General features: G+C 36.8%; 1 protein-coding gene across 6 annotated transcripts in view; it reads left to right on the top strand.

Moving 5' to 3' along the window:
• Positions 1 to 20,430, top strand: part of SMOC2 (SPARC related modular calcium binding 2) — a 138,081-nt gene that overhangs the window by 68,014 nt on the left and 49,637 nt on the right. For 4 of the 6 annotated variants that reach the window (XM_063151709.1, XM_063151707.1, XM_063151708.1 and 1 more), the window contains exons 6-7: positions 2,322 to 2,405; positions 3,168 to 3,242. In XM_063151709.1, the coding sequence (XP_063007779.1) occupies positions 2,322 to 2,405; positions 3,168 to 3,242 (159 nt within the window). The remainder of the gene's footprint in view (positions 1 to 2,321; positions 2,406 to 3,167; positions 3,243 to 20,430) is intronic. The other 2 variants (XM_063151711.1, XM_063151710.1) reach the window with 1 other exon arrangement.

Below are 20,430 nucleotides of genomic sequence, written 5' to 3'. Positions count from 1 at the left end.
GGATTCTCCTCAAGAGGCAGCATAGATTTGAGACAGCCTCCCCTTCCAAGATATCTCATAGATATGGAGCTGGTGAGCCATATCTGTTGTACTTGTGCACCTTGCTTTCTCTGGGTGTTCCAATACTGAAAGAAAACTTCCAGCTGCAGATATTGGAGATCAGGGGCTCTGTTAGCATGTTTGTAAATTTAAACATTAAACTGAACAGAAATGAAGCTTAAAATTTATTCCCTTAAGTATGTTCTCTGGCTCCACAATTCTTTCCTCTATCCAAGGAAAATATTTATACTCTGAAAAGCACAGGTGTCAGAGTTGGGATTGCATCCCTTTTTTTGATTCTTAACTGACTGCAGGACTGTGTTCTTGAACTCTGACAGCAGACAGAATTTAAACAGGTTTATGTTTAAATACATAGACTAGTGTGAATGTGCCAGCCAGGAAGAATTGTGCAATTAGTCTGTGAGATATCTAATTCATATCAGTCATTGAACATATGTTGTATTACAACAACAGCAACACCAAAACTGTTTTAAATGCTTCTTTTACAAAGTTCAGGAGCCTGATTTTGATTGGGCCGATTATCACTGAGTTGCAGCATTATGCTGAATTTCAGGTAATTGCATAAGATTAAATGTGTCACAAACTGAAATAGTGTACCAAAAGATGATTAGAAAAGTGTCATTTAAATGCAGACCCGGTTTCTGGCTTGGTTCTGGGAAATATCTGCCTACTGTAAGTTGCTTTCTGAAATAGTGGGTTTCCTGAATCACGTACTGATCGATGATCTAAATATGTGTCTTGACTTTCAGTACAGTAGGATGCTTGATGGCCTCTCTGAAATTAATCAATGGTCTTATTCCACCACCCAGAGGACACCACAGAAATGCCAGCAAAACTAATGAGGAGTGACAATCTTTCATAGTATTGGAGCAAAGAATCCTGCCATTGTGTGGACACGAAGAATGAGCACTCTTAAAATAAATCTCCTTATGCCTTGGTTAGATCATTTTGCATTGAAAATAACCTCCCGCTGCTGCTCCTTTGGTTTTGTATAAAGATCACTATTCCATGGCTAGAAATTTGGTTTTACCTGCTATCAATATCTGCTTGGTGCCTGTATTTGCTGTCACCTAGACTGTGACCCTTAGAGGCAAAGGTCAGAGTGACCTCAAGCCTTTTGCATGATTTAAAGGCAACACAGAATTAAAACTACTCCAAGCACTGACGGTGATAGCAAAGAGAGCAGGAGACTCTTGGAATTGCACTAGCAGAAAGGAAAGGAAAGAGAGAGTGTGTTAGCCTAAAAGCTGCTGCTTCCTTTTACCCAGGTAAGGCTACACGCCAGAAGCAGCTTCTCAGTTACCTTTGATTCTGTCTTCCATGAAAATGCCAAGAAAACAATCTGGAAACTATTTTGGTCTGACATCCACTTGTGAAACTGCAAGAAATGGTCATAAAACCATTGCAGGGAAGATGCTGTTTACTGCAGTGCACCTTGGTCTTGGAGTTAGCTCCATGCCACAGGAAAGTATGACTGGAAAATATGTACTAGCATGGTCTCCTGAGTCATATTTACCCCACATCTGCAATAGTTTTAAATAACAAAAACATAATAAAGTAAAGATGGGTCTTTGGTGCCACTCTGTTTAGCAAAAGCTTGTTTAAATAGTTTTTTTTGTTTAATTTTTCTTTTCCAGCACTACGTCCACAGTGTTTTACTGAACCTAAAATGACTCACATCTTCTTGTCATTTCTGTAATTTTCCCTCCCTCATTTCTTGCAGTAATGGTTGCTAGTGGGTGGATGGAGAATACTAACCAGAGGATAACAGTTGTGCAAACAATACTCTGGTTATATAATCTGTGAATCTTACTTGTAAATCAACTTGATTCTTGAATACATCCTGCTGTACTTAAAATTCCCTTTGATTTTAAGGTGTCTGCAGCCACTCATTCCTTCCAGACTGTTTTTGCTTTTGCAGGTCTCACTTCTTCTATACATTTATCTAATTATTTTCTTTAGAAATGCTCATTTTTCAGTTATAATCTTTAGGTATCAGTGTGCAGCATTAGAAGTGAAGAATTACACTCCAGAGAGCAACCTGATCACTTCATGCATCACCAAAGAACTTGCAATAAATTCATCATCCATAACCTCAAACCCCTTTCCATTTATAAAACATAGTCTTTACATTTAATATATCTATGCTGTGTACTGCCTATGAAGAATGTTTAAATTATTGTTTACTGGCCGGGGCTATGTGCAAATCATTATTTTCAATCATGTATGTACACTTATTTAGCTTACTCTCATAATTGTAGTCTCCTTGCAAATCTTTTCCATTCTGAATTCAGATGATGCCTCAGCTCCTGCGCTGGAGACTCAGCCTCAAGGTGATGAAGAAGGTGAGCGAATTTAACAGTGTGGTATTAAACTGTGCAGTTATGGACTGTATTCCACAACATAAAATGCCATCCTAGGAGTGTCTACAACTGCTGGGGAGGTTGCAAGAAAGTGCAAACATCTGTTCTTTTTTTAGGAACAGGAAAGACAACAAACACAATGTATGATAGTCTGGAGATGAGATTTTACCTGTGGAGACCAACATGAGCAATTTTAGTTGTCGTGACTGAGGGCAGACACAGGTTTCAAACTTGAGCCAAAGTGCAGATTAAAACTCTATGTTCAAATAAACAAGTCAGAGGGTAACTTCTGTCCTCAGCATAATGACTAGTAATATCACTGTTGAGGCTGATGTTTTGTGAGGCTTATTTGCCTCTGGAGAAATTAATTGCCATTAAAGAAGCAATAATAGTCCTATGTTGTGGCTGCCTTATCATTCACCGCTAATCTTGCAGAATTGGGTCTGCAGCCATTATATGTTTTGGGTCCAGAGTAGGACATTTTCATTTTAATTAAAAATAATTTTCATCTAAAAGTATTTATTGAACTTTTAGATTGAAAAATCTTCTGTATGAATAGGAAAGGAAAGGGCTATTCATGCCTTTGCGTGAATAATAATCTTTACTGCCCTAATAAAAACCAATGTGGCCCTTTTTTTTAAGGTCCATGTTTCTTTAAACTCAGCTCCTATTCAGTTGCTAATAACTTTTAAAAATGTTAACATTTATAAAGTGTTTTCTGTTGCCTTTTTTTTGTTCTTCTAGATATAGCTTCTCGTTATCCTACCTTATGGACTGAGCAAGTAAAGAGTAGACAGAACAAAACCAATAAAAGCTCAGGTAAGAAACTTAGGTCATCCTTACTTTGCAAAGTGCCTGTGAAGGTGTACATGAACCATTTTAAAACCATCATGCTTCCACTCTCGTTGTATGATAGTGCTTTAATGATTTGCAATAGTCATGATTTACTAAGCTCATGCATCATACATTCCTTTATAGAGGAGTACTTTTGGCCAGGCTTTATATGGCTAAAATGATATTAGTCCACTAAAGTCTCTGGTTCATATCTATTTGCATCTGTTTAGAGGGTCAGACATTTATTTTTACATTCTTTTTAATTATCTTCCTCTTTGTTATCTGCTTATTTTTGGGTGATATGCATCAAGAAGGTGCTTGTAAAACGACAGTGTGGATTACTGTTGTTTGGTGGCGAATCTTAGAAAGCAAACCTGAAAAGAAGCAAATTCTCATCAGAAGCCAGTTTTCAGTGTGCAGGAATTGGAAAGACAGTGTTACCTGCTTTTTACTACATTAGTCACCTGCTGTTTACAACCTGATCACTAGTTTGATGTGAATTAATTATGTTGCTTTTTAAAAAATAAATGTGGAATTCTTGCTTTACTTATTTTCATCACTGTTTAGAATTGAGCTTTTTTAAACCTGGACTAGGAATGTCAGGTGAATGTCCTAAGACTGAATTCTCTATAGTATTCAGATAAATTCAGTGCTTTGGTAGATGATAAATTTTGGTGCCTTTCTCATTGCTTCTTCCTTTCAGTGGCATAAACTTTAGAGAATCTTCATAGTTTCTATTTCTGTGCAAAAATGTATAGTTTGAAAGGAAACAATAATGATGTAGGCTATGATTCAGTAAATCATTCCAAACCACATTTCAAATCCAGTATGCTTTACATTAAGTACTGTGCTTAAGTATTTTATTGAATTGAGGCCAAAAGCATTTAGAAAAGATGAACAATCATCATAAGAAAGAACGCAAGACGCTAAAAGGTTGAAAGATTCCTTTATATAAGCTATTTTTAATGCCAGTGCAATAATTATTAATCATTTTTCTCTCCTTGATTTTCCAGTAGGCACTTAAGGTAAGGAACTTAAACAGTGTAGACAAGAGTTTGAAGCAAATACTTTTCATGCTGGAGATTTAATTTTTCATTTCTTTAGTCAGTGTAGGCAAGAACAGAATTCTTTTGGGATTTCTGTAGCATAAAATATGTCTGTAGAAATTTGTCACTTAGGAGTGTTTGTTTAATTTTTACAGTGCTAGAGACTAAAGCAAGACTTCTTAAGTTTGCAGTGTAGCTGCCAAAGCTTCAACACACACACAAACCCATATACACACACAAGTGCACACACAAAGACAAAATAAAAAAGGTGGGTTTATTTCTGGGAACTGGTAACTTCTAGTGCATCTAAAAACACATTTCCTAGAGAAGAGGAATCAGAAGCATAGTTTACCTCTGTTGAGACTCCTAGCCCATTATTAAAAGCATGATTGTCTTAGATTTGCTAACAGGACTTGCTCACAATGGTGATGCCGTACCCGGACTAGCAGAATTACTTCAGGAGATACTGTGAAGCCTTTCCATAATTTGTAGCTGTATCTGATGTGCCAGATTGACATAATCAATAAAGGTGAATCCAGGTGCTAAAAACAGTGTCCTCACTGATTGTTGTAGGCAGGTTTTTAAGGTCTTGAAAAAAAAAAAAAGAGAGTAAGATTTTTTCCCTTATTACCTCTCAGAGTGGCACCAAGGCTTTTGGGAACATCTACAGAGAATCAATTTTGGACTGTTTTGTGTACTGAGCAGGAAAGAACTTGCCACTGAATCCAGTAGATTGTAAACTTGCCATCTTCCCACTTTCAGGCTTCAATATAAAGGATAACTATAGATGTCTTCTTCACTCACTTAGCTTAGTAAACTCTGATTCAGACTGGATCATATAAACATCAGAAAGCTTATTGAAAAGTATTTGTCTGAGGAAAATGAGGAAAATTTATCTCTGCATAGGAACTGTGTTTATAAAACAAAACACAAAGCCAAATTTATTCATAATGGGCTAAATTTTCCTTTTTTTTCTATAGTAATCCTAGTGCTGTCAGAGAAATTCTTGAGGTGCAAATAACACTATCATCTAGCCTTGCCTATAGAACATCACTAAAAAAAGACAAAATTAAAATTTCAGGCAAGATACTTATATCCTATTTACCAACTTACTATTTTAGTCTATACTGCTTTCTTCTTGCTAGTTTGTACTTGAATATATGTTCTAATGTATCATGATCAACATGTGATCTACAAACTTGTCTTGAGCTGAGAAATCAATCTCCTTAGGAAAATGGTTTTGTAAGTTAAGGTCACAAATTAATACATTAAACTTGTTTTAATTAATACATTAAATTTGTTTTAACCATGAAGTGGTTTGCTTTTACTATTCTGCAAATGACCTGCCAGTTACAATTAGTTGGCAAAATCAGCATAACTTATTTTAGGTTTTGAAAGATAGAAAATAATGGCTCAGGAAATTCTAGTTTATATTAGTTCTCCAGTGCATTCATTTGACTGAATGAGCCTAAATTAATTTAGCACAGAGTAATAGCATTTGCAAGACTCACAGATGCAAGGCATGAAACTAGTGGATTATATATCCATGTTCTATAATGCCTTCTAGTGTATGTTCTTTTTGTTGGCTCAGAGAAATAGGCCTTTGCCTTCACTTAAGGCATTTGTGGAGTGGTATTTAACCTATTAGTTTTTGAAAACAAAATTTTACTCCTGGAGAAAATGCCATCAACACTGGATTATGTTACAATAGCTCTGTTTAGAGTGGCTGTTTTGAGTAGAAACATCTCAAAAGATGTTTTGGTACATTTAAGATGATTTCCAAAATACTTTTTCTTTCCATACTTAGACTATTCATCTCATTGCTAAAATAGGTTTTGCTGAGATACTTTATACATGTGTCACAGTGCCTTTGTAAATATTTTATAACTACCCCCATGCACCTAATTTCTTCCTCCATTTCACAGAAAACATTGTGGATTTGCCATATTGGATTGACAGAAGTAAGAATTTTACCAACAGCTATAGAAAATAAACAGAAAACATTGAACAAGGGACTACATGGATTCTGATTGAGACACAGCCTACACTGCTGTGTGTCTATGAACTCAGGGTCTAAATTCTTGCTAGGAATTTAGGCAAGGTGACTAGTTTACATCTGTAGCTGTTATTAAGGTGTCTGTGCTTTAGTTGAACTTAGTCCCACACCAGTATTGGTTGGAAATCCAAGCACTTTATGAGTGGGGAAGACAGTGCAGATACTTTCTCATCTCCTAACAGGGAATATCCACTTTCCTGAGGACAGCTCAGGGTGGACTGTAAATCTCTTAGGTTCTCCTTGCTAAATCTGCTCTACCAGCAGGTTATATCCCTGTGGGATTCTTGGCAACACAGTGTGATATTTTTCAGAGGTTGTGCACCTTTTTTTGTGTTTGAGTATAGACAAAGAATGTGTAGTTTAATTCTTTTCACAATGCCCAGTGAAACTTCAAATTCATTTTGTTAGCTTGAATTTGAGAGCCATTATTTTCGAATAGTCTGTTGTGGGAGCACTTTGCTGAGAAATAAATAGGTTTAGTTTAAGTGATAACATTTTCGTTGTTCAAAAAGGTTCTTAAAGTACTCAGGAATTTCTCAGTAGAATCTGTACACCACAGAATAAACCATACTTAGTGTAAAATTTCATTAATTTTGCAAATATAGGAAAGAAAAAGTCATCTGTAACCTGTAGTATACATATATAGGTACTTAAAGACCTTAGAAATTCTGATGATAATGTAATTCACGATAAAAAAATGTTTGAATATTGTTCTAGTGGCTAAAACACAGTGCAGTTTCACCTGTTTACTATTCAGTTCTATTCTATTATTATTATACTTTCATCTTTTTCTGTAGTGATGTAATAGTATCCTAGTGCTAATGATTTATCTGTTCATTGATCCTATATTTGTTGATTGTGTATTTAATGAGCATTGTAAAGGGGTTGTAAAACTGGTCTTTGTTGTATTGATAATCCCGTATGACCAGTATGACCAAAACAGAAGAGAGGAAGAAATTGTTGCCTTTCTTTGTTGACCCAATAGTTCACATTTCATCTGAACCACACAGACAAGGGATGCAGTGTTTGTGCCATCTCTGTGATTTCTGCTATCTTTATGCTTATATGCTTTAAGCAGGTGCTAGTGGACAAGCCATACATAATCCATCATAAAATAGGGTTGACCCAGAGAAAAGCCTGATCTGCCATTAAGGCTTCTGAGGCAGGGTCAGGTTTATGTGATTATGACATCTTTCCTCCAGAATGAAGAATCCTAAATCATAATTAATTGTCTCCTCAGACTCTGGTGCTAGTGATTTCAGGAGTACACAGATTTCAAACCTCTTAATATGGTTATTCTGGTAATGTAGAATTAACATTGTCACAATTTTTTACTTCACCTGTGCACATGTGAAAGGGACAGAAACCCTTTTTATTTAATTTTCTGACACAATGGAGTGGTGTTTTATTGCTGCCTTTTTGCTACACACTATTTTCAGGACTTAAAAAATCTGTTGCAAGATTTTATCAGTTAGTCCCAGAGAGTTTGATCCAACAAGAGTTTCATTCTCAAAACACTATCTGGGATAACAATGATGTGCATATACAGTAATGTATTATAGACTCGGTGCTAATGCAAATGAAAATGTTGTGATGTCTGCTGAGAATCTCTTCTTAATAGACTAAAATAATGAAATCTAAAGTGATAATTATGTGTCTGTATCTATACAAAATAGCTGCTTGCATTTATCTGTCTGTATAGTCTGAATCTGCTGGCAAAGTGTGCCAGTAAGACTGATTAATATGACAGAGTAACATTCTAAGAGGTGAATGTAGTTTTTATTGCCATGTCATCTGACAGCTTCAAAGCATTTTTACATTAGAGTTTTTCTCACATGGAAACAATGTTGGTTGTCAGTCTGTCTTGTCAGCTTACTTATTTTGTTGTCCATACTCCAATGCTCATGTTCATTCCAAACTCAACCTGACCAACTTCTTACTGTTTTGCCTATCGTGACAAAAGTCAGTCCTAAAGTTAAAAAAACCTTGCATAAACACCCCCTGCCTCCCCAAGAAACCATTTTCTTTCAAAGGAAATAAATGTAAGAGTTCATGTGTCTGCCCAATTATATCAATTCTAAGGGCCATTCCTTTCTAAGCAAAGGAAAATTAATAACCTAGAGACAGAAAACTGTGTAACAGCTCAGTGACTTTTTACTTATTCTCATTAATTGTTGTATTTTCCAGATGTTGCTTTTAGTGTTCACTGAAGATAAATTACCTGCAGTTGAAGCTGTGTGAGCTAGCAAGGAAAAATTAAGATCCAGTTGAATGTTTCCACTTACATATTTATTACAAAATAGTTAGAAGCTTTCTAAAAATATTTTGAATTAGGCTTATTTCACAATGTGGAGATTTGAGATATGAAACCAGTTATAACAGAAGGAAATCAAAATGGATATCATAAAAAAGTGAGGAAAGGACATAGGCAAGAGGGGGAAGAAAGTATTTTAAAAGCTTGTTGCCTGTCTTTTTCAGCAGGGGTTCCTAGGAAGACTTTTGTTAGACTTGCAGAACCCTGGCGAATCTTCCATTCTCAAATTTGTTTGTATTTGGCATTAAAGGAGGAGCAGGTGAGGATGATGCCTGCTTGCTCTTAATATATTATGCCTATACTGGACACTCAGAAATGGACTTCAAATACATAAAGTAGACTTGCATAGGGAAAGAGCCTGAGTGGAAGTGGTCCATTAATTGAAAACCACTGAATTAAACAGAAAAACTGGAGCTTTTTGTCTGTTACTAGCTCATTTCAGCCCTAAAGACAGTGTTTCTTTCCAACAATTGGTGAAGTATGAGCCACACTCAACCACAGTAATTACTTGTGTTGTAAATACTTGTGTTGTAAATGCAGTCATTAGCTGTAGCTGAAGTCAAAAGCCTAGTAATAAATTGTTGAAGTATATCCATGTCCTGCCTAGAGTATCTGACATTGTCTTGGGCTAAAAGTTACAACAGCCTGTTGGAGATCTGCATCTTCTGGCACAGAGGTTTGATAATCCAGAGTATCTGAAATGGAATTGGCTTAAGCCCTAAAACTCTCAAACCCTGAAAGGAAAGTAGAATAGAAGGCGTGAGTATTGATTTTAAATGTCTTCAAACATCCCAAAGGGCTATCAAATCAACACAGGCATTCTGTCAATGGGAACTCAGTCCATAACAAATGGCAGTCTGTCTCTACTAAATTTTAGACAAATTCAAGTCCAGACATTTTTACTGTGAACTTTCTACCTTGGGCTTATCTGTGTGTCAGTTCCCTACACAAGGAAAGGCACTAGCTTTATTTCATGACATCTACAGCAAGTCCAAATATTTTATGTCAGCCATAGATCTGCCTTTTGGGCCTTGTAAAGTCTGTGGGTGATGAAAGACATGAGCTGTTAGAACAATATTTGTTTGGCCTGTTCTCTCAGCAAAGTGCTGCATGGCAGTTAAAGAGAAAAGCATTGTATGGAATTTTAGTAAAAATACTCAGATGAAGACTGGAAGCTTCCAAAACACAATCTAATGGCCTTCTCAGACTCTTTGAGTTGACTCTTGTAGCTGATTCACTAAATGTTCCCTTTAGAGTTCAAGAAGGAACTTAATTATTCTGTGTGTATTTGTATTTTACTCTAAACCTAGCATTGTTAAGAACCTGCTGGGGAGGGAGATCCATGAGGCGCTGTCACAGCTTGTTATATGCACTACTGTTATATTTTAAAGTGCAGGAGGAAGCTCTCTTTACTTCTCCTTCATTTGCTGTTGTTTTTCTTTCAAGAACCACAATAGTTTTAGAGTAGAATTCTTTCCAAATATTGCTTGCAAGATACCCTCTGGCAGCTGAAAAACAGCTTAAAAACGACTGAATGCTCACATCACTCCAGCCAATCAGTAAATGGTTGACTTAGTTCCTAACAGAGAACTTTTTATTACTTTCAGCAGCAATTTTTAATGATACTCTAGTCGTGATTTACCTGTTACAAAAGAGGGAACAGTACTCTTCAACCTCTTCATGTTCTTCACCAGTGAACAAAATCACTCTTCCTATTCTGTTCCTCTTTCTTTTCGTTGCTCTGCTTTGCCTTGCCTGACCTAAATTGGTAAAGGAAAATTGCTGTTTTCTTTCAGTTCTTTCAGAGTCGTCCAAGAAGATTAAACTTTCCAGACCTCCCCACACTGCTTGTATATTATGATTCATTCTTAATTCATAGGCTGCTGGATCTTGCTTGTTATAGAACTGTCCTATCTTTTATAATCCTTTTCACAAGGATTTTAATTTATCTTCATTTTAATTTTACATATTAGTTCAAAACCTTAAAAAAGATCAAGCACTGCCATTTCCAGCTTTTCCCTCCCACTACAGGGGAAGACCCTCCCATCCTAAACCATTAGAAAAAGAGCTCTGTTTTACATCCAGTTGATGTTCTTTATCCTCAGGATGTTTCCAGGGCTTTACTGGACCCCCACTGTGGGGAGGGAAAAAAAAATCTGTTTTATGCAAGGCTGATAATTTCTATTTTACTGCATGTGTTAAAATTTGATGCCAAAAGATAGTAATCTTTCCTGACCATTTTAAATTATATCACATTACTTGCTACAGCAAGTAAATGACAAAACCGTCCTGCTTGAAGTTCTCCTTTAGTTTTCAGACATGCACTCCTCCACCTACCCACAGCTTTCTATGGTTTGCCAGACATCAGATTGCATAATCATAAAAACATCAATAAGGTCCATAAATCTTAAGAGGAATGTCAGGTTAATGATCTGTATTTTAGTGACAGATGAAAAAAATAATGTAAATCATGTTAATGCACAGAAACATATTAGACTGGATCATATCTAATGACATAATCTTTCTGGGAAATAGATAAAACCTTCAGTCAAGACAGTCTGGTTCTGGCTATGGATGCACTATGGTTGCTGGGTGGTATGTGGAAGATAGGTCTTCCAACAGGGTAAACAGTAAGAGCTGCCAGGTGTTCCATCATCATGCAGTGACCTGATAGTTAGGAGAAAATTTTCTATGCAGAGATGCAGTTTTTTCTTCTATCAGGATAAGTCAAATAACCAGCTATCTACCCTTCCAATAACGGAATAAGCTTTTTTTTAAAAAGAAGCTAAAACCAGTTATATGGACTGTGGAATTCTACTGCTTGATCTGCCCAAAAAACGTTCTGACTTGTTAATGGAAATACAGACTGTGGGAGGACCACAGTCCGCATGTAATGTTCCCTGGTAGATCAGATTATGGCTAGTCATGGCAGCTTAAATTTGGAGGGATTTTTAATTGGATGATTTATCACATATGAATTCTATATTTCTTATTTGCCAAGCCATGTATCTCTGAACAAAACTGTTGAAGGGACTGACAGCTTGTGTTACAGTTCATGCATTGCTTAATTTTTTTCAAAAAAATTCTTGGCTTTTTCCTTAATTCTGTAACAAATTGCCATGTGATGCAGGAACTTTTGGAGGCTTCATCAGTAATTTTAGTGTTCTCTGTTTGGTACAAAAGCAAGAGAAATTCAGCTTGTATGGTGACTTCTATGTGATGGGTGGAACTCACCCCCAAATCTGTGCACTGGCCACATGTCTGCAATGAAGCTGTTGCATTAGTCTGACTCTTTACAGCAGTGTCTGCTTTTATGGACTGTTAAGGTCCAAGGTTAATGCTGTCATCTATGGACCCTTTACCCTACCCTGTCCTGAATGCAGTGTACTGGATTCTTTTGTTGGTTACAGTTTCCAATGTAGAGCCTCCTTTCCAGGCAAAGCCACACCAGGGGTCATCAGAGCAAGGGAAGTTCTTGTAGGCAAATAATGTTACTAAGGTACATAAACACACTTTTGATCTTCTCATCTATACCCCAACTATTGTCTCCCAACTGGCTTGTTTTACATCTTACTGCACTCTGTACATTGTGCTCTGTCACCTCTCAAATCAGACTGCTCCAGATAAATGTTAGGCACTGTTTTCATTCTGCAATGTGTAGGAATAACTGCCTAGGAATAACGTTAAGTATTGTTTCCACAATGCACTAGATTTCTGTGTAACTGGAGAAGAAGCAGTGGTTGAAGAGACAGACCACTGCTTTTCATTAAGCAATTTTTAATACCTGTTTTAGTTTAAAAACAGCAGGCTAAGTATCTGCACTCATCCACAAATAAAACTATGTTTAAATACAATTAAGGCTGTAAATTCAATTGCAGATCTCAAATTCTCTTGGTCAAAACAAGAGAAAAGAGAGGGCAAAGCTTAATATGCCAGACTGGTTGAAAATGCAGTCTTCTGTGGAAAACACATGACTAAATAGAGAACTTGTTTTTTAAACATATGTATTTTCATCTAAAGAAGTGCATCTTCAAGACAAAAAATTCAGTTAAAAATATCTTCAAATAACTGAATGTTTTTGGCTCAAAACTCAAAATATTGATGGTACATTATAATGCCTTGTTGGAGCTGTAATTTTAAAACTTCATTAGTTCTTCCTTTTTTGAGGGCTGGGTCCTTAGTATGTGTAGAAGGTAATCATCTCCCCATTTTATAAACTCAGATGCTTGAAGAATCTTGTATTGTGTGGTTCTCTGTGAAGTTCAACACAAACAGCTTGTTGAGGGGTTTTGTTTTGTTCCCTTTTTTATCAAAGAGAAACACTTTAAATGAAAAACATAGTTTTATTCAAATACTTGGTTTTCCAGCAGACAGTCAAAAAAATTTTTCAACCAACTGTATTACAGTCATAACAAGCTATGAAAAAATTTACGTTCTTGCCATTTAAACAGTGACTTACCTTGTACCATTGCTTTCCAGTGAGATCTAAGTGATATTTAAACTTTCTAGACTTGTTCTTCAGTGAGTAAAAACAACTTATCAAAATGAAAGAACTTTTATTGGCCTCTATTGGAAGGAATGATTAGATGCAGTTTTTGTGGGACTAGAATGCATTATAAATACATAAATTCCTCAAACATGGGTGACTTTTAATGCCTTTAATTATGTTCCAGTACACCCAGTTAGATCAGGGCAACAAACTCATTGATATTTGGTCTGGAAGCAGAGGACTATAAAATCAAATTAACTCTTCAAGTGCCTCCAAAATCTGAGGTAAAGTTTTTGCAAGAAGGAAAATAGTTCAGAATTGCAAGATCTGTTCAAGTTCAAATCATAGGAAGGGTTTAGTGTCTCCCTCAGACATTAGGCCAAATTTTCACATCTGTATTAAACCAAATTCCAAAAGATGAAAGAACTGACAAAGACTGATGGTTATGCTTACCTGTTGCTTACCGAGTTCATCCACATAATCTGAATCAGTGGAGACTTTTAACAGAGTCAGAGGTGGGCAGAGGCTGGTGACCACACTGTTCTGGTGCAGTTTACTCTTTCAGAACATCCCTGTGCCCAGTTATTCTGGCTGGCAAGGGACTAGGGGTGCTTTCTCTTTGTTTACTTGCCTAACTGGTTTGGAGAGGAGAAATTTACGTAACTTCGGATCTTGTTTCCTCTCTGATTTTCCTAAAACTCCCATTATGTAGCTAAAGTCATACTCTCAGACTGCCAGAAAGTAATGAGAAAATTGCTAATCTCATTGCTCTCCTGTTTGGTTGTCTCTTAGTTTAAGGGACTGACAGTTTCATTGTTCTTGAGGCTTCTAGTCAGATTTTAAAAGCAATCTAAGATCATTTTTAGGATATGATTTTAAGTTCCTATGAATTGACATAACAGAGGTGCAGCAAAGTCAAAAATATCAGTATAAATGTCAGCGGTTTGAAAGATCACTTCTTCCCATTTCCCTACCAACATCTTCAGTACAGAACAGTGACTTGTAATGTAGTCACACATCCTGTAGTTCATCCCTTTAGCTAAACAGTCCAATATAATAATAGAAAATGACTGTAGGAGGCAATGATTTAGTTTCAGCAGGCATGAAGCCTCATTTTACTCGGAGCAGGGTAAATAGGAGTGACTCTGCTGCAGTGATGAGGCTAATACCACTGGAAGACTTAAATGGAGAGAGGTGAATCAGGCCTGGAGGGTTTATTAAAATTTTTTAAAAGTTTTTCTCTTTATGGGGATGCTAATGGTACAGGACTGATTCTGGTGTTATGGCTTCTCTTGGAAACACAGTGCACGCTCATTTCCTAATGTAGCTGGTATGTAGTATATCAGTCTGCTGAATTAGTGACAATAGGACAGTCCACCCCAATCCTGCTGCTGTTACATAGGTGGAATTTCTCTTGACTTTAATGAATGTGCTGTCATCACATGGGCTCCTCTACTCCACTGGTATTGCCAGCTGAAAGGATGAATAAAGTATTTTCTCTTTCTTATCATTATGTACAACTTAATTGTCACCAGATGATGTGTTTTGCACAGTGAATCATATTTATATTCAGAAAAATTGAATACTCAGAAATACCTTCATACATCAGAGAATATGTCACATAACTAGCCATGGTGCTAAGGATGTCGTGGTGCACTTACCTTTCCAATACTCTTGTCAAAATGAGCCTGTGTGGCTTCTATATAGAGCAACCCCTGTTGCAAAGCTAGAGAGGAAATGCCTTGCTTCAGGTCTTTTCTTCCCCTATATAATTAGGAAAGTTGGTGAATCAGAATACTATATTTAAGCTTTATTTATATTTTATTTCATACCTACTTTTATTGGAGCTTTTTGAAATGTTATCATAGTCTCTGTTATTAATCTTCAAAGTTGGTTGCGTATAGAGAATTCCCATTATGTTTCCAATCCTTTCTTTGCAGTCTTGTTTCTCTCCTGTCAGTAGCTGATCTTCACTGCCTGTTTCTCAATTTTTCACTAGATATCATTGTGCAATCTCAAATGCTGGTTAACATTTCTTGTAACACTGATTTGCCATCTCTCTAATCTTTCATCTTCTTCTTTTAACTAAGACAGCCAGAGGCAAAAACTGGAGGCTTTATGAGGAGAATAACCAAGAAAAAAAGGCTGTTGATCCTGCTATGAGTTTGCAGGCTGCATTCTGAAAATACAGTGACCCCAAAACCAAGCTGAGAGTTCTTAGAAGCACCCAGTTGAGCAGTGACTGCAAATAATAGGGAGGAGAGCCTGATTCCTAGATTGAGTAAACTTGGAAAGGTGTCATTACCTATCTGTGTAGGATGTCAGAGACTGTTTCAGAGCTACCTTGTCCAGCTGTGTTATCCATACTGTAGGATACTGAAGGATACCAAAAGGTAGGAGCAACTACATGTTTGATGCTAAAGCTAGTGAAATATATTTTCAGCATTAATTTAATACCCTTCTAAGTAACAATGCTTCCTAAATAAGAATTCATCCTAAGTTAGAATGCTTCCTAAGTAAGAATGCATCACCTTAGCCAAAGCTGTGAGTTGTTTTGTAGCTCATCTGAGTTTTTCAAATAAAACTCAATCCAAGTGTCATAATGTCAATGCTGTTGGTCTGACTGACTAGTGCTCAGAGTCTTGGACTGTATTTTGTGCCAATATCACTTCCTCAGGATATCATTGTGGAGACTTAAGCAGCCTACAAAGTGTTGTATGGGAAAGCATCTGACGTCAGCTAGTGGAAGGAGACAGTGTGGTTTCATTGCTTACATCCAGGGCAGCTAGCCAGGAACTCCAGGGCTCTAATCCTGGCTCAGCTTTGGGCAGGGCTGTCACAGTCTGGACAGATCAATGCAAGCAGAAGAAAGGTTTCATCAGAGAGATGGCTGAGACAGCACCTAGTACAGGACTATAGAATACAATACAGAGCTTTACAGACTTATGCGGTATATCAGGTGGAAGTGAAGGAAAATATGTATTGACCAATTGAAATAGTGGTATTTCTCTAAATGAAGAGGCACCTTTTTTTTTTTCCAGTTTTGCATGCCTTTTGTTTTGTTTGTTGATCGCAGTGTCCCACTCATGTAAATCATGACATTGGATTTACATCTTTTTCCTTGCAACTGATTGATAACTTTAAAGATTCTTCCCCTTCATTCTGCAAACTATATCTGTTAATATGTCATTGTAAAACATGTATGTAGAACACAAGCAAAAGAGGATAGGCTTGCCCATTTGATGCAAGGGAGAGCCTGTGTCTTCTCCTGCATGTTACCTTCATGAAAATGTGCATACATGTATGAGACAAAATTACTAGTGTTCAAGGGTGCTTGCCATGAGACTGTACTGTAGTTGTTTACAAATGAGACCCAAGGTAAGCAGGTTTGTAAATACACAGGCTTTTCCACTCTTCTTTAGCCTGTGTTTGTTCCTCATGATTAATGAAAACAAGTACTGCTAAAGGCCCTTGTGAACTACATTAATTATGCCAGTGGTTGATTGGTTTGGCCCCAAATGCTTTGTAACAATAGGCAGATTTAATTAGCAACAGCTCTGATTGCAATAGCTTCACAACCTCCTGGGAGCCTCATGCAGTGAGCTTCCTTTTGCATTATTGTCAAGACATTAAACAATGTTTAATTTTCCCAAATTAAAAAGAACACAAAGCATACAATGCATTATATGTAGAAACAATAACAGAACTGTCTACACGTAAGCGATAATAAAAACGTTTCCTTATTAGGTGACAGAATGCCAACATTGCGCTTTCCTGTGATGCTCATTGTAAAAGTTAAATATTTATAATCTGTTTTATTCGAACAGTACTGCCAAAACCAGTCCTTCAGATTTCTTCCTTAGTTGTAGAGAGCTTCAAAATAAATATGGCTTGAGGTAGTTGTACATGTTTGTGTGGGGAAACGAGATGGGCACAGGTCTGAAATGGCTGGAAAGCCAAGCAAACACCTTGAAAAATAACACTTTGGGAAACCTGCTCTTTACTCTCACACACAGTAGATTGCTGGAAAGTATTTTTGCAAGGCCTCTACTATTTATCCAGGTCATTTGTGTGGCATGTTAAACACTTAAAATAATGATCTTCTGAGGACATAAAGTAATCATGAATTGTAAATGATTAAGGATCCTTAGGCACTTAAAAACTCTCATTTTACTAGTTCAAAGGTCTTTGCTACTATGCATTATCTAAGAAGCCTTTAAAATTTTTCTGAATATTCTTGGGACTAAATTTTCTGCTGCTGATCCCTACTGTATGCAATGGAATGGTTCCAGTTCATAGGAGCAGAAATTTTGGCCTGGAATTTTTCAATATGATTGTAGGTCTCCCATTCTTCAAAAGCATAGTGATGTTTCATTCTCACATCATATGTAGCATTACCTACTCTTCAGAAAACTATTTCTTTTTGAAAACAGAGATGAAAGTGAGGTGGAATTGGAATTTTTATTTTAAATTCAGATTGCCCTTGTTTTTTTCCGAAGTTTGAATGTAAAGCCAAGCCAAAGATTTGTCTTTGCTCTTGAAACCAAAGCACAGGCTGAGCTGTTTAAACATAGCCATATGACAAAAGAAAAAAGAAAAGAAAGAGCAATATAAAACTATATTAAAAGTTATTTGAGTCGAAAGAATTAGTATTAGAATATTCTTACTGGCTTTCACTCTTCTTTGGCTCATCCTCTTTATTGCACACAAAACTTTGCCAAAATCAGTAAACCGTCTTCTTTCTGAATCCTGGAGTTCTCCTGTTACGAATACTGATATCCTACGTGCTATATAAATAATGTGCTTTGGATATAGTGTGCTGCGCGGCAGAGACCTGTACAGCCTTCAATCTGAGATGAGCTTTTGGCTTTACCCAGGGTTAAGGCAGTGCAGTTACCTTGTGACCAGGCTTCATGTTCATGTTGTTGAATCTCATACTGAGGGCAAGAGTTCTGGGAGCAGTATCATCAACAGATGATACCACCTTAGAGAAGTTTTTTGTTTCTCTGTTAAAAGATTTTTCATTGCACAACACAGTCCTTGTCATTAGAGACAAGCAATAATATGAATGCTCATTTTCCACCTGCTTCTTACCTTTTCTTTGATGAGATGAAGAAGAAAAAACAGTAGAAAAGTTTTTGATTCATCTGTCATAGGTTAGCTTTTAAGGGTGTAATTATGTTCTCAGTATTACTACATTTTTTAATTTTGAGATTGTTTAAACCAAGTAGACTTTAAGGGTACTTATCTGAGAGATAATGGCAATGGTAGCATAAACTTTTGTATTATGGCTGTTGGATTAACTGTCTGAAATACTGAAGAAAAAAATGGAGCATTTCTGTTTCAGCATCCCGTTTAATGTCTGTATTCCTGCTCAGTGCCTGAGGGCCAAATTCTTACCATTCTGTAATGCCTATCCAGTCTGCTATGAATTATATAAAGGTGCAGACAGTACTGACCATTTTAAGATACTTTGACACATGTAAAGGAGAGCTACCAAAATTCAAAATAACATTCTCTTATTTTTTTTAACATATCTGCACATTTTTAAACTATGCATCTCAGGTCACATTCCCATAAACAGACAGAAATCCTCCTGGCTCCTGCTGGCTTCTGCAGCAGTAGTGAGGGCTCTGTCTGTAAGGTGGAAATTAGTTGATACTTAGAAAATTGAATGTTGGTGGAGTGCAGTCACCTCCAGGCAGGAGGCAGGAGTTAAGCAGTAAGGCTGAAAAACATTGCATGGTGCCAACAGCATTAGCACTGTGAACCAGTGGCAGCAACATGACACAGGCTGCAGCCAGAGATGCCACTGTACACCTCTGAAAGGAAAATTACTTGAGTGCCTAAGGTCAAGTATCCAAAGTCATATCCACGCACTCAGTTTTCCAAATGGGGAAGAGAAACAACTTCTGTTTCATGGAGAGGAAGTGCTAGATGGATAAACATTCGTGTAAGATGGCTGGGTTATTTAAGTGCCAAAGTATGAATTTAGGCACCCCTGTTCGCCTGTTTTGTTTTTTAATTTTTAGTACAGCTATTCAAACAAATATGTATCCTCAGCTTACCTGGCAAAGAGTTTAATTTTCACAGCTCTATGGAAAAAGTGAACCAGCTTTATTTTCACTTCAAATCTCTCTTGAAAAATGAGGGATTTTTCCACTGGCAGGAGGCTCACATTAGCTGGTCAATATACTCATAAAGCAAGAATGATAGCTTTGCGCAATTTTTTTAATGAATGAGCCTTCAGATTGCTGTAGCAAGCTGGCCAGCCAGCCACTCTGTTTGGGACAAGTTAGTGATTTTCATTTACTGTAATTTTGGGTGGTGGCTTTTTTTGTTTGGTTGGTTTTGAAGTTTGAACACAGTGTGGCTGCTCTGCTATGGCAAGATGAGGCAGCCATGTGTAAGAATAATAGGTACCAGTATTTCTTCTTGTGTAGGAAAACCAGATTTCATCAGATTTCATTCCATTTAGCAAATAACTGCTTTCAGATGTATCCTTGCAGAATGGGGCAGTCATTTGCACATCATCCTCTCTCATGTTAGGGAAGTCAACAAAGCCTAGCAAGAACACCTGGAGATGATAATCCATGCTCTTCCCATTAATTGAGCAAAAGCAGGATGAGAGATCTCATCTCTTCAGAAGACCAGATTTTCCACTCTCATTGTGAAGCCTGATCCCATGACATTGACCATTTGGCTTTAAATGATTTTTGATGTGTGTAAAGGTACTTTTTAAAGATCCATTGAGGAAGGTAGGGTGTGAATAGTCCTTGGATTATACCTGGCACTTTGCAAAGGCTTGCTATCCCTTTCACACACTGCTGTTAAAGATTTAACAAAAATATGCAGCTTTTGGTTTACTGCACTCTGACATTTCATGGATGGTAAAATAAAATATTTTAACCTGGGAAATTCAGTACAAAAATTTGCCTCTAATGCAAAAAACATCTTTGAAGTAACTCCTATCTGTAATCTAGTGTACCCTCACTTCATGTTTCTCCCTTATTTGTCTACTGTAGAAGTAAATGCTAATATTTAAATGTTTAGATTGTGTCATGTTTATAAATGAAGAGTAATTTCTGTGTGAGTTTTCAAGTCAGGACAGATCTCACGCTACTGTTTTATTCAATCTGTGTAGGAGTGCCAAAATAGAGAATTTCATTTGGTGTCAAAGAAGTAGATTATTTGATCCCTTAATCTGTTCAGTGGCAGTGAAGAGAAAAAGGATCACAAATGAATAGCTGATTAATTTAAATTGGTTA

The sequence above is a fragment of the Melospiza melodia genome, chromosome 3, assembly GCF_035770615.1.
Source record: "Melospiza melodia melodia isolate bMelMel2 chromosome 3, bMelMel2.pri, whole genome shotgun sequence".
NCBI classification, from domain to species: Eukaryota; Metazoa; Chordata; class Aves; order Passeriformes; family Passerellidae; genus Melospiza; species Melospiza melodia.
The sequence above is the reverse complement of the archived record's forward strand: the minus strand, read 5'-3'. Positions and strand labels throughout refer to the sequence as shown.